The sequence below is a fragment of the Penicillium diatomitis genome, assembly GCF_028827545.1.
Source record: "Penicillium diatomitis strain IBT 30728 chromosome Unknown utg000001l_segment0_segment0, whole genome shotgun sequence".
Taxonomy (NCBI): Eukaryota; Fungi; Ascomycota; class Eurotiomycetes; order Eurotiales; family Aspergillaceae; genus Penicillium; species Penicillium diatomitis.
The window spans coordinates 3531180-3544157 of NW_026623173.1; the positions used below are offsets into that span (position 1 = coordinate 3531180).

A 12978-nucleotide genomic window follows, 5' to 3' on the forward strand; every position below is an offset into this window, starting at 1 on the left:
AGATTCGCGAGTCGCTTTCCCCGTTCTTCAACACATCTTCCTACATTAACCATGTCCAATCGGCAACAAATTGATTCAGTCATCGACGACGATGATGAGTTCTGGTACTTGCACGCATCCAAAAATGTTGTACAACTTATGCGCTAACGAACTTCAAGTCCCCTCTGCATCGAGGAGTTTGATCTCTCAGACAAGAACTTTAAACCTTGTCCTTGTGGGTACCAAGTATGTCTTTTCGCAGCGATTTTGCTGCCGTCTTTGTTCACAATCCTGTTGATTTCCAGCTAACATAGTGTCTTGCTAGATCTGCCAATTTTGTTACAACAACATCAAGACCCACAGTGAAGAAGGACGCTGTCCCAACTGTCGCCGGCCCTATGATGACAGCACGATTCAATACAAGATTCCGGATGCAGAAGAGTGAGTTCAAATTGATGAGCATCAAATCTTAAGCCGACCTACGAGACATCAGCATACTGACAATAGTCTCGTTATGATATTAGATTCAAGGCAGATTTGGCTTTGAAACACAGAAAGGCCGCCGCCGCCAAGAAGAAGGAAGCCGAGAAGCGTGAGATCGAAGCTTCGAGCAGAAAGAATCTTGCTGGGGTTCGTGTCGTACAAAAGAATTTGGTCTACGTCATCGGCCTCAATCCAACAATTCGCGATGAGAATCAGCTGCTTCAAACACTGCGCGGACGGGATTACTTCGGTCAATATGGAGACATCGAGAAAATCGTGGTCAGCAAGGCTAAGCCTGGCGGCAACCCCCACCAAGGGATCGGTGTCTACGTCACCTTTTCTCGAAAGGCAGACGCTGCTACCTGCATCGCTGCTGTCGACGGGTCCTCAAACGGCGATCGTGTCTTACGAGCCCAGTATGGCACCACAAAGTATTGCTCTTCGTTCCTCCGCAACGAGCAGTGCAACAACCGTAATTGCACGTTCTTGCACGAGACAGGGGAAGACAGCGAAAGCTACAGTCGTTCCGATCTCTCCTCGATGAACACTCTGTCTAGCCAACGGCCGAGTCACGTTCAACATCCACCACAAATGCGCGCGCCTCAGCCTATTACCCATACAATGCGTCGACAGCCCAGCAAGGACGATTCTCTGAGCGGGCGCTCGGTGGCTCCGGACGGACCCGCTCTGCCGTCATCTGCCAGTTGGGCAAACAAAGATGTGACTATTCGAACCAGACGCGCCAGCCTTACTGGAAGTCAGGCCTCGCAAAGCCCTCGGCCCGCCAGTGCCCATGTGGCGCCTGTCATCGAAGACTTGAAACGAATGGAGAAGCAATCCCCCTTACCCCAGGAAGCTTCACGAGTATCGCAGCCGGTTACGAGGTCTCCGGAAGTTGAATCGCCAGCTCCTCGTCTTAAGTCGGCTTCTCCCAAGCCTGTCGCACCCACGCCTTTCGACAACCTACTCAAGGATTTGATGAACCCCAACTTCAAGTTTGTCTTCTCGAGCGAAGGTCTTCCTGAGGATGAGATCAGAGCCATACAATCGTACCCGTCTTTCATTGACCCATACGGTGGTGTCAAGCGCCGGGCCATGCGAGAAAAAGCTGACCAGGAACGTATTAAACGTGAACAAGAGTTGTTGCAATCAGCAGTAGCCGAAGAGGAGAGTCGTGAAGCTGGTAGCCTCCAGCTAGGTGGAGAGCCTGAGGAGTCTAACAACTCGCGCGGGCCATCACAAAGTCGTGAATCACATGGAGCGATCCAGCCCCCATCACAACAGGGCACGGCCGAGAATTCCACAGTGGGATCACCGGTCTCTGCTTCAAGTCATCAATTCCAAGGCTTGAACTTGGTCGGCCGCAGCCTGACGCCTTTGCAGCAACAGCAATTGATGCTCCTCAAATCAGCGGGCAACCAACAGGCGGGTGGAGTGGAACGCACGGGATCAGCTTCCTTGGATCATGCAGTTCAGATTCGACAGGGTTTGCTGCAGAACCAAATTGCGCAATTGAATGCGCTGCAGGGTCAGGGGCGCCCATCTTCACGGTTCACCTTCGCCAATGACATCAGCTCTAAGAACATCAGCAATGCTCGAATGCTCAGTCAAATGCAGGCAACAACCCACAACGCTCTCTCTTCGCCTAGCCCTCAGCATAATCTCGCCAGTGGGTTCTATGCCAGTGGCGTCCAAGGTCCCCCCCCTGGTTTGAAGACGGCTGGAACTCCGCCAATCAGTGGCGGTGGTATGTTTGCTCAAGGCCATGGCTTCACAGCAAATGCGAACATCGGATTGGGTGCCACGATGGGAAAGCAGGACTCGACACCAGAATTGATGCGTGAACTTCTTCGTGGCCGCACAGGCACGAACGCGGGTAGTGTTCAGGGTCAGGAGGCCGCAAAGCGTGAGTACATTTTTCCTTTTTTACAACAGCACCAAACCCCACCCCCCTTGACTCCCGTGAACGGCCTTCTCGGCTCCTTCTATGGACCCCAGGCAAGCTCGGTGCTTGAATCTGGGGGCGCACAGAAGCAGAAGAAGAAGGGGAAGAAGCAGAGACTCGCTAACACTTCCTCCGGTGGAGGTGGTGTAGTAGATCTTGCGGACCCGAGCATTTTGCAGGCGAGAATGCATCAGGTTGGTGCCAATGCTACTGCTGGACAGGCGTTGTACGGGAGCCAGGGCCAAGGTGGGTACAATCCTTCGATGATGTATGCCGCCAACGGCTTCAGCCGCTGGTAATTCACTTGCTGTCTATTATGTTTTGCTTTCGTGCTATTCTCGTTTCTTTAATTGTTTCGCATGTCTCATCTCATGCTTCTGGCTTTCTTATACCACATTGATGATTTCCCCCTACAATTCCCATGTCGCGGTCTCATATTATGATGTTTCTTCTACGCGTCAGTCCGACCCTTGCCTTCCGATACTACTTTTCTGTTCATGTTATAAAATTTTTCATGCTCGGTCTCCCATCGATATCCGCCGCTATCCCCTCGACTCATGAAGCGGCCGCTTCGAATCTTTCGCGACTTGCTGGCATGCCTACCTGGTCTCATGATGGAACCCTATGATGCTCGGCCTCCTCTTCTTATGTTGCGCGATTCAAAATCCTTGTCCAATGGATCTTTTCTACCCTGGACCTTTTGCATGATCTACGAGCCCCCTTCATCCTTCTCTCCGGCGGCTATTGTTACCCACCCCAAAAGCTTTTTTGATGTTGCATGTCGATGATCGTTGGACTATCCACCGCGGCTTGGAGACCGTGCTTGGTTCCTTCATGGGTTGATGTACGTTAAATACCTCCCTACCCTGATATCGCCAATCTCCGAATAGGGTCTCATTCGAAAACAGTTGTCTCACAGCCTTCTTCATTAGACCCTCGACCCTACCCTGTGACTAGCCCTTGCGTGTCAGTATCTTCATGTAATCCACGTTCGGCGCGCCTGAACCATGTATAGTCCACTTACTTGAACCATCGCCTGTCATCTGTCCACCTGTGGTCATCCTTTTGCGCATGGCTTCATCGTTCTGGCGTTCATCGCTTTTGATTGCTTCGTTCCTGTGACTTGATCATGTAGCTGACTTTATCATTGACAGCGGATGAGGACTTTGCACCTATCGGAAGTCAATTGACGGACAATCAACCTGTTGACCCCTTCGGCTTCCTCAGGTCTCAAATCCAGATGCCCAGTGACTTTGCTGGTCGAATTGGGACGCCTTCTCTACCACCTGGCCTTCCTTTGCCACAGTCACACCCTGCTTCGGGTGTCTTCCAGGATCAATTGAGCCTTTCGAAGCCGAATTCACCCGCCCCAAGTATTCCACCCGGTCTCAGCGTCAACATTTCACGCGCTGGAACGCCGTCGCAGAAGCCCGCACAAAATGAGTCCTCAAAGATGACCCCTGAGCCCTCACGCCCAATCGCGCCGCCTACGCGCGAGAAAAATGCTCAGATTTCTCTGGGCTCTCCTGTGGCGAAACCACACAAAGCTCGGACGCATACGAAACTCGATTTGTCGACTTTTGAAGAGAAGAAAACGGTCTCCAAGGATGACCAGAATTTTTCTGTTGGAGGCAACGGGGGCCAAATCACACTGGCCATGCATCAGGCATCTCAAGAACAATCAGGGATTAAATCAGAACGTAGCACGCCTGTCACTTCAGCCTCGACCCCGGCAGCTGTGGGCTCGCAACCTCATACCCCGGCCGCAGCTCACACCCGTGTCACGGAAACTACTGCACTGCGGCAGCCGCGCATCTTGCGTGTTGTCGATACCCCTAAACTCGATGTTGCTACCTCAGTAGCCAATGTTTCACCAGCCACTGGGTCTGCTACCAAACCGGCCAAGACCCAATCACGGAGACAGAGTCTATCGTCCAGCAGCAGACCTGACACGCCCGGGGATTTTGGTTCAGAGGCCGATACGTTCCCTTCGGCCTCTGTATCCCGAGCAAGCTCTCCGCCTGCGACTTCGCGTATCGGGTCTGCTCCAGTGCGTTCTATTACCAAGAGCCAGCTCAAAAAGGAACGACGACAGAAGGCAAAGGACGCGGAGGCAAAGCAAGCAGAGGCTACGGCTACAGAGGAACCGGTTCAAGCTCCAATCATTGGACGCAAGCGCAAGACTAAGAAAGCGCCCAGTACTACGCCGACTACAATTCCCACTACTGCAACAGCGTCTACTGAGGCTTCCACCGCATTGGTCTCGGAGCCCGCAGAACCTGTCAGGCTGAAGTCTCTTTCACCCAGGAAGACCGACCCAAAGCCCGAACCCGTGCAAAAGGAAAAGGTACAAGCCGTGGAGCCTCCACAGCTTGTCAGCAAGGTAACGAGCAAAGAGACTCCAGCGCCGACTACTGTGATCGAGAAAACTCCATCGCCCGCTCCTCCAACACCTCCGCAAGCTTCTGAAGAATTCTGGCGTTCGCAAAACACTGTAGAGCAATTGATCAAAGATGCGGAAGAGACTGGTCGCCCCACCAAGGACCTTTTCATGGAGAGAACCAAGCCCCTGCACGAACTCCTCATGGATCTACACCAATCTGGCGATCTAGACTTGAACAAGAGTTCCTTGTTCAATCCTACCAATATCACTCAGCGCAGTGATATGAAGGGCATTGGTTCGGACTACTACACCTTCAAACAGCCCCTTGAGCTCCTTGAGACTCATCGACAGTCTCTCATCCATGGACAGCCAGTGCGAATTGACTCTGATCAGCTTCTTGAACGTTGCCTCATCACGCCGCGTGGATGTGTATTGCGTCATCTCTCAGTTGAAGAAGAGGATCGGTATCTGGAGCTTGAGAAATGGTGGGGTGCTTCTGTTGATCCCTGTGCCGTTGGTGACGGGTCGACCAATATCAATGGCGGACTGGACGCTCTTTACGTCACGCCTGAGAAGTACAATATTTGCTGGGCGCATGACGACTCTTCGCAAGTGGACTCGGGGTCGCACGACCGTGCCTTGAATGGCAGCGAATCTGTCATTCCTCCTAATGTGCTTTCTGCCATGGAAGCGGATAACACCCGTAGTCATGACTGGGCTGTTGCTCATTCAGCCGAGCTCCTCCAGACAACGACCGCGGCGGTCCGATCTTTTGCTGCCGCCACGGCCAAGCAAATGCTAGGTTCTACAGGCAGTCCTGGGATCAATCCTACCATCGACGACGTCGCCGCGATGACTGATGAAGAGCTCAGGGATCTTGCTGGGCTATCGCAGAAGGACCTGGAAAGCACGCGAAAAGAGCTAGACTCTTTGGACAAGAAGTTTGCCGCGCTTCTTCGCCGCAACAAAAAGATTCAGCAGGCCGCGCTGTCCCTGATCCAGGGCGCTTGAAAGCCGTGAACCGAGGAGCAGGCAGAGAAGCGGGCCACGATGTCGTGGCTTCTTTCATGTCAGACTGAATACTGTAAAATTAGTTGTGAGCGGAGGCTGACGTCCGCGATGTATGAACAATGTCAAAACCGCCCAGCAAGCTTGTGTCTAAATTTGTATCGTGTGCCCTAAAAAGGAAAATGTAGAGGCCTTAGCCCCTTGAGCGTGTCACATGCAGGTATTGTCAGTAGACAATTCTGGGCGAAGTGCGTAAGTTCTCGGTGACGCTATAACCAATCATCTATCTTTGGTCGAGCGACAGGTACTGGTAGGTTTGGACTTGGTGAGCGGTTGGCTTGAGGTGAACGCGAGGTAAGTAAATTAGGTCTGAAGTCGTTTATCTACAGATGATTATCGAATGGTGCGTTCGTCGTGCAGCCGCCGTGGCTACAATTGACGAGATTGCACGCTGTTGCAACCGTACCGATGGGATAGCCCTACTGAGAATCAAGTTTCGATTCTGGAGAAGCGGCATACATCAAAACCACGAAGAGTTGAATGTATGGATTTCATTTTATTCTGTTACATGCAATGGAAGGGCGAGTATGTACTATGTAGTACCCTGCTACATCCTTGGGCCTCCCTGGGGCATATGGATGCGCTACGCTAGATTGTGTGCACGATTTCCACCTTCTTCTTTCTCCGAAGGGAGCTCCTGCCGATGCTTCACCGAATGTGTTTCATACACAGCGTTCCTCGAGGCCGCTCTGTGACGGTTGTGTCTGGTTTCCCCGAACTCACCAAGCTGTGGTCGAGGCTTCTCTCCTGCCCGCAGGGTGCGGGTATTGAACGTGCCTAGTTTAAAGGGACCGGTCATTCGATTGGTGTTCCCCGAACGTGAAAGGAATGAGCTTTCGGGCATATGGCGTGAAGAATCAGTCAGACCACAGAGGACGCTCTACCAAGTACCAAGCAGAGGCGAGTCAGGAAGTGGTCATCCACATGCAAGCCGCGGCGAACTTCTCATCGTTCAGTTCGCGTACAAGGAAAGTCGTGTGACGTACACCCACGTACAAGGCTTCTTGTCAGGCATTTTTTCTTGAATGCATTCAGCGATGGGAGATTGCACCCAGATCATCTTCCAAAGTGCCATATCAACGCCACTTCGGTCCGGATGAGATTGCAGACTCACACTGGATGCTCAGCACGTACATTCCGTGGAATCCACCCCCAGGAATGAGATCGGCTAGCTTGCTTCCATAGCTCTCTGCACTTTGAACGTTTCTTCCCCACTAGCCCGATACCCTCCGATGTGCTGCATCGACTCTGTGGAGAAGGATGTTCTAGTCGATCACAGATCCACGGAATTCCACTACCCTGATCTTGGGGCCGACTCGGCAACCCCCTGGATACTTTGGATTTCAGAAGGAGGATCATTGGATCTCTGATTATTTCGATCTAAATGATTGAAGAGAAAGGATGTTCCGGGGCAAAACTATCGCAGCTTATTGCAGACTCCGCGATTCTGAAAACGATCCCGGTGGCTAGGGTTACTGCATTCACTTGGGTAGGGGTTGCGGGTAACGCGCTCTGGAACCGACAAAAAAGTCGTACGTTTAGAACGGCAAATTCTTCTGGATGGCGTATAATCTTCTTGCAGAAGCAGCACGTATCAATCGAGGATCTTGCGGGGCATTAGATGGCGTTGTAGACAGGGCAAAGTAAGTGAGGAAGCATCCGTCGTCTTCATCCTTTAGCCATAGATGATAGACGACAATGCCACGGTTCGTGGAGCTCCCCTAAGCTTTGCAGAAGAACGACCGTGGCTAGGCAAGGGTGACAGGGCATTTCATATTCTTGGCTTTCATTACTGGTGGTCTCTTTGTCTTTGGTGCGACGATGACCATCGTGACTGATTCTGTTGAGTTTCGGATCTGCTAGGTGAACGTTCTGGGATGAAGATCATCTCGCAGGTTTCTTCGACTGATATCACTTCTCTTGCATGTGCCAGCGCATGTGATTGTACTAGCCGATCCGTTGTTTCCTTCTCACCCAAACCTCTTTCTCATCTTTGCAAATCTCTTCGCTCAACACGGATGGTTCACGTAGATCTATTTCCCAAATCTTGAGCTTGTAATTCCCACGATCCCCTTGGCCGGAAAACAGATCAAAGGACCACCCATGCTTGGGACACGTGAGCCCAGCACTAAGTGTGATCCCAAAGTCCTCAATATCAAAGACACTGGCTTGTGAAAGCGGAAATGCCGAATGTGGACAGGACTGAGGCAAGCTTGTCAGATCCCCTTTTCAATTCCATCAGGATGGCAATTTATCGCAGCGCAACATCAACTCAAATTGGCCATGAATGCATATTCTCCCGGGGACACTCGCTTTACTTACGTGATCAACCGCGTGGAATTTCCCTTTATACTGGAATACAAGGACCTGGTCCTTCAAATCCCCAGGAGCTTCGATATCGGCTTCCTGGGGGGAATCGCCACTGGAGGATCCGGTATCCACCTTCGGAATGTGAAAGGCTTTGCAACTGGGGTGGATCTTGGAGCAGTTCTCCTGCAGGCTCAGATCGGGGAATGCGGACGCAAGACCAATCCGATGCCAGGGATCTCCCCGAGATCGTTGGAAGAATGGGATCATACTCGATTTATCCGATCCTCACTCCTCTCGCGGGATCGATTGACTTTTTAAGTGAGATGGGAATGAAGACTGATGCCTTTGTCCTTCAGATAGGCGGGTTGACAGAGATCGCATGAGTTTTAGGCCAGAGTCAACGTGGAAGCTTCAATCTTTGCACGAAAGTTGAGGTCCATCAACCAACACAGAGACCTGAATACAGCCCGAGACTGCGGGTGATGACTGATGACTTTCGAGTCCCGGAAAGCAGAAACGGCCGCGGGCCGCAGCCCAGCCGATCGTCCAGCATTATGTAAGTATGTGAGATCGCCCAGCGATTCGGAGCCCGGACCCACTTGGCCATATCGATTGGGTAGGTAAGAGCTTCAAGAAAAGTGGAGCTTCCCGACCTGAGGTAAGGAGACCCGACTGAATGGGCCCTGGAATGCGACGTCCCCGGCGATGTACCTGTGATGAGAGATGGGTACTGTACTAAGGTGGTGAGCAGTGAGCACTGTAGATAAAGTCTCTAGGAAGTAAATGTTAGAGAAGCCAGCAGCACTCGGTGGAAAATGTCGCTGCACTCAGTCTTTACATAATCGGACACAATTTGTTGACTTCACCCCTTTATTTACAGCTTCGCAACACAGTTGTTTAATTCGGCAGTTCGAGGATATGAAGGTAATGATATTGGTCTTGATATATTGATCAGTTGTAGCACACTTAGTCGAGACCTTTGACGCCGTCTTTGTATGGACGGAGATCATATTCGTCAGGATAAGTCTCCAAGATCCGCTTAAGCTCCTTCATTTGTGCCTGAGCTTCCTCGGTCAACTCTTCGTACACATCGGCAAAGGCTTCCCGAAGCGGGGGCTTCTTCTCCCGTTCCGCCTCACTGAATTCCTTCAGCACGGCTTTTCGCATGGAATCACGAGTCTCTTGTTCTAGCTCATCGTTCCAAAGCCCCTTGTTCTCCAGCCATTTCCTTAAGCGGATAATTGGGTTGTCTCGGCGCTTCCAGTCCTCAACTTCCACACGAGCCCGGTATGCGAAACTGTCGTCGCTAGTACTGTGATGGGAAACGCGGTAGCTCATGGCCTCGATCAAGACCGGTCGCCCGCCATCGGTCAATGCGAGTCGACGGGCCTCCTTCATAGCTTCGTTGACTGCAAAGACATCGTTACCGTCGACGCGGATCGTATCGATTCCGTATCCGACGCCTCGGCTAGCGATGCCATCCCCGCGATACTGCTCAAGGGTTGGCGTAGAAATAGCGAATCCGTTGTTGCGGCACACAAACACCACAGGACATGAGCGCGTGGCGGCAATGTTGAGAGCGGCGTGGAAATCGCCCTCACTGGCTGCACCTTCGCCAAAGTAGCACGCAACGATTCGACGCTCACGATTGGGATTCTGAAGGTCCTGCATTTTCAAAGCATACGCGGCGCCAGCCGCATGAGGGATCTGCGTGGCCAAGGGGGATGAAATTGTGTGCTGCGTTACTGAATTAGTCCTATAGCTTACCAGTGGAAGACCGGTGCTGCTATGAGTTGTTGGGGTTGCTCACTATGCGGGGGTAATTTTGTCCGTAATGGACAGGCATGTTGCGGCCTTTACCTGTGTCGTTGCAGTTGGCAAAAAGTTGACCCATGAAATTCTTCAATGTATATCCTCGTTGTTGGAAGACCCCTGCTTCACGGTATTGCGCGAAGACCACGTCGTCTGGTGTAAGTGCAGCGGCAGATGCGACCGCAATGCCTTCCTCACCCGCGGAGACCTAAGGTAGTCATATCAGCGAGCCCTTTCATCTGAGTGGTCCTGCAGAGCGGAAACCATACCATGTAAAAGCTAAGTCGGCCTTGCCGCTGTGCCTCGAACATCACCACATCCATAATACTGACTGCGACATATTAGACGCAAGCTCATCCCACTGTATCAACCTAACGTACCCGACAGCATATTTTTGTACCATGTCAGCACCTCCTCGTCTGATACGTCCGGAGGGGCTCTCGAGTTGTCCACCAGCTCGCCGTCGGAGTCAATGACTCGGTATGTGGGGATTGCGGGCAGGTCGGAGGCTTTCAGGAAGGACATGTCGGTGGTGAACTTGCTGTTGACGGCACCGGGGAAAAGTACTCTGGATCAAGCTTGTATCAGTCAATTGTATCACATTAGGTTTTTTTTATTTTCGTGCTTCTGCAAGAAGTGGCCTACCGATCTGAACCTGGCCTTTGTGAGATTGAGCCACTCCACCGTCGAGGTGCGTATGTGGGCTTTGGTGCCCCCATCCGCGGGCTGCGGCATGTTGCTCGCCATGAACGCTGGAGGATCGCTTTTGATGACATGCTGTGTGTGATCTTGAAAGAAAAACGAGAAGTCTTCTTCGCTGTCGGAAAGACGAGGATCAAAAGGCAGATCTGAGGTCTGGGGAAAATACGGAGACAATGCGGAGAGAGCGCGCGGTCTCGGTTGGCGTCGGCATCCCCCACGTCACGGCAACTTTGGTGAACCGCGCGAGTAACCGTCCCCGACCGGCGAGTAAGTCCCCACATATCATTGCGTGCAGTAACTACATCGAAACTGTGCTATATGCCTACTCTGCTTATCGTAGCCATTTCTCATCAGAAGTAGCATGGCCTCGATGTTGGACCACGGAACTGAATAAATGCAAGTTTTAGCGGACATCTTTTGGGGAGACCATCTATTGAGAGGGTCGGAACTTGACCTTTGCCGTTGTGTTTAACAACACGTTCTGCTAAAAAATGACACCAGGTTTGACTACTTTCCAATTCCGATGATCCTCGACTACCAGTACGCGGGTAGCTTTTTAAATGTCTACCTTATCTCCTGTATTTACCTCTTCCCCTCATCTCCTCATCTCCTCCACAGCCTCAGCAGTATCATCATTGCAACATGTGGCTTCCGCGAAGGATTTTCCTTACACTTACCTAGCTGTTTGATACCTACCCGCTGCCATTCATAATGTAGCGGTTTCGAGTCGACTCTGGTTGTTTCAGTGCGGATTGCCCCCGGCCCTCTTCCAGGTAAGGTTGACGTCTACTTATTTCCGACGGAGCCGCGCATGATCTATGTAGGTAGTCAATTCTATAGAGCTGCACCAGCCCGGTCAATACCTTACACGGCAATTCTCTTGAACATGTATCTGCAGCATTTGGTCGACCCCAGGTGCAAGATTCTTGATTATGGCCGACTCAGTACCTGTCTGTTCCTTGATCTTTTCCGCATTTTTGGTCAACAATCTTACACGTTCCTTCAATAGGTAGATCATGGACTCTTCCAAGGAATCGGGAAGCGCACCGTCCCGAAAGTGAAGATTTGAGCACCTTTGTGCCCGGTGCTACGGAGCAAGTCTAGATTTCGGCAGGTCCACGATTCGAAGTGGCAAGGCACGGGATGATGCTCGTCCACTCAGTTATATGTTCCCCCACTTCGGTGTCAAGGAAACTAACTGTTGCGGGCCTAACACTCAGATTTTGTTCTCCTTGTTGCGTAAACGTGACATATCTCCGACTTCACGTGTACGTTGAGCGGCCAGGTACCTGCTTTGAAGATCCCGAAGAATCCCTCGATGAACGCGCCCGTACACCTTTGATTTAAAGAAGCTTTTTTGGAGCTGACTGCGGCTCGCGAGGTGCGCAACGTCCGTCCAGTTATTCACAGGTCCAAGATTCTTAGACCGAATACAAATGGGTGGTATTGCATTTGCGACGTCGGGCATTGTCAACTAGAATAGGTTGACATCCCTCCTTGTTTACTTCATGCTCCTCAACTTTTATTCCCTGTTCATCCGACGTTTATGCTGATGATATACTTTCGAAACGCAATCGGTCAGCGATTCTAATGGTTGAGTAGGAATGGCAATTGGCATCATTCCTTAAAGATGCCCGGAGAACTTCGGATTCAGGCACCAGGTAAGTGCCCATTGACTTTGCGAGGAAGCATAAAACCAACCTTATCAATGAAAGCAGGCTTGATGTCATCGATCATTCCATCCAAACTCTGATACCTAGATAGGCCACGAGATATCCGGAGCTTTAGAGTTTGGAGTAGGTTTTCGTCGGATTGCAGCCGGATGTGCAGCCATAATGACCCAAATCAGAAGCATAGCGGTAGTTCACAATCAACCTTGCTTGATAGAGTTCAAGCCACCGCGCGAGATGCCCCTCAATTGACGACATTTGATGTGCTTAAGTGAACCTTATTCCACCTCTGTCAATGGGCATTGGTGGTACAACTATGCTTGAGAGACTGACTAGTAAACCAAAGCTACCGCAGAGCCACAAAGCCTCGAGCATGTCGTGATGCTCTGCATCCCTGTGGCCTTGCTCTCAAGGTGTCTTCCACCTCAATGGCGGGAGTCTGGCTCGCACCGGTGGGCTATGACAGCTGGAAGACATGAATGCCCGGCCAGACATAACAGAACCTCACCGGTATCCTTCGCCTTGTGGGAGACCAAATCACCCCAGCCGGCAGACTTCTGAGTCATTATCACAGTTGACAATGATGATGATGGAAATAGCTCGGTCCCAGTGTGCAAGGATATGTC

At 51.4% G+C, this 12978-nt stretch overlaps 3 protein-coding genes across 3 annotated transcripts; 2 read left to right on the forward strand and 1 right to left on the reverse strand.

Moving 5' to 3' along the window:
- Nucleotides 1-51: 51 nt before the first annotated feature.
- On the forward strand, nt 52-5801 carry N7539_001001 (CCR4-NOT core ubiquitin-protein ligase subunit MOT2; the record flags this gene model as incomplete). The annotated part of the gene is made up of 5 exons (XM_056930605.1): nt 52-104; nt 159-225; nt 305-420; nt 504-2653; nt 3562-5801. The coding sequence occupies 5 exons, from the start codon at nt 52-54 to the stop codon at nt 5799-5801; spliced, it is 4626 nt and encodes a 1541-aa protein (XP_056794898.1).
- Nucleotides 5802-8141: 2340 nt separating this feature from the next.
- N7539_001002 (uncharacterized protein) lies at nt 8142-8486 on the forward strand (the record flags this gene model as incomplete). The annotated part of the gene is made up of 1 exon (XM_056930606.1): nt 8142-8486. One exon carries the CDS (start codon nt 8142-8144, stop codon nt 8484-8486), a length of 345 nt encoding a protein of 114 aa, XP_056794899.1.
- Nucleotides 8487-9134: 648 nt separating this feature from the next.
- Nucleotides 9135-10756, reverse strand: N7539_001003 (thiamine pyrophosphate-dependent dehydrogenase E1 component subunit alpha; the record flags this gene model as incomplete). Its single annotated transcript, XM_056930607.1, has 5 exons — nt 9135-9905; nt 9979-10188; nt 10250-10311; nt 10361-10548; nt 10626-10756. The coding sequence occupies 5 exons, from the start codon at nt 10754-10756 to the stop codon at nt 9135-9137; spliced, it is 1362 nt and encodes a 453-aa protein (XP_056794900.1).
- Between the last annotated feature and the right edge of the window lie 2222 nt (nt 10757-12978).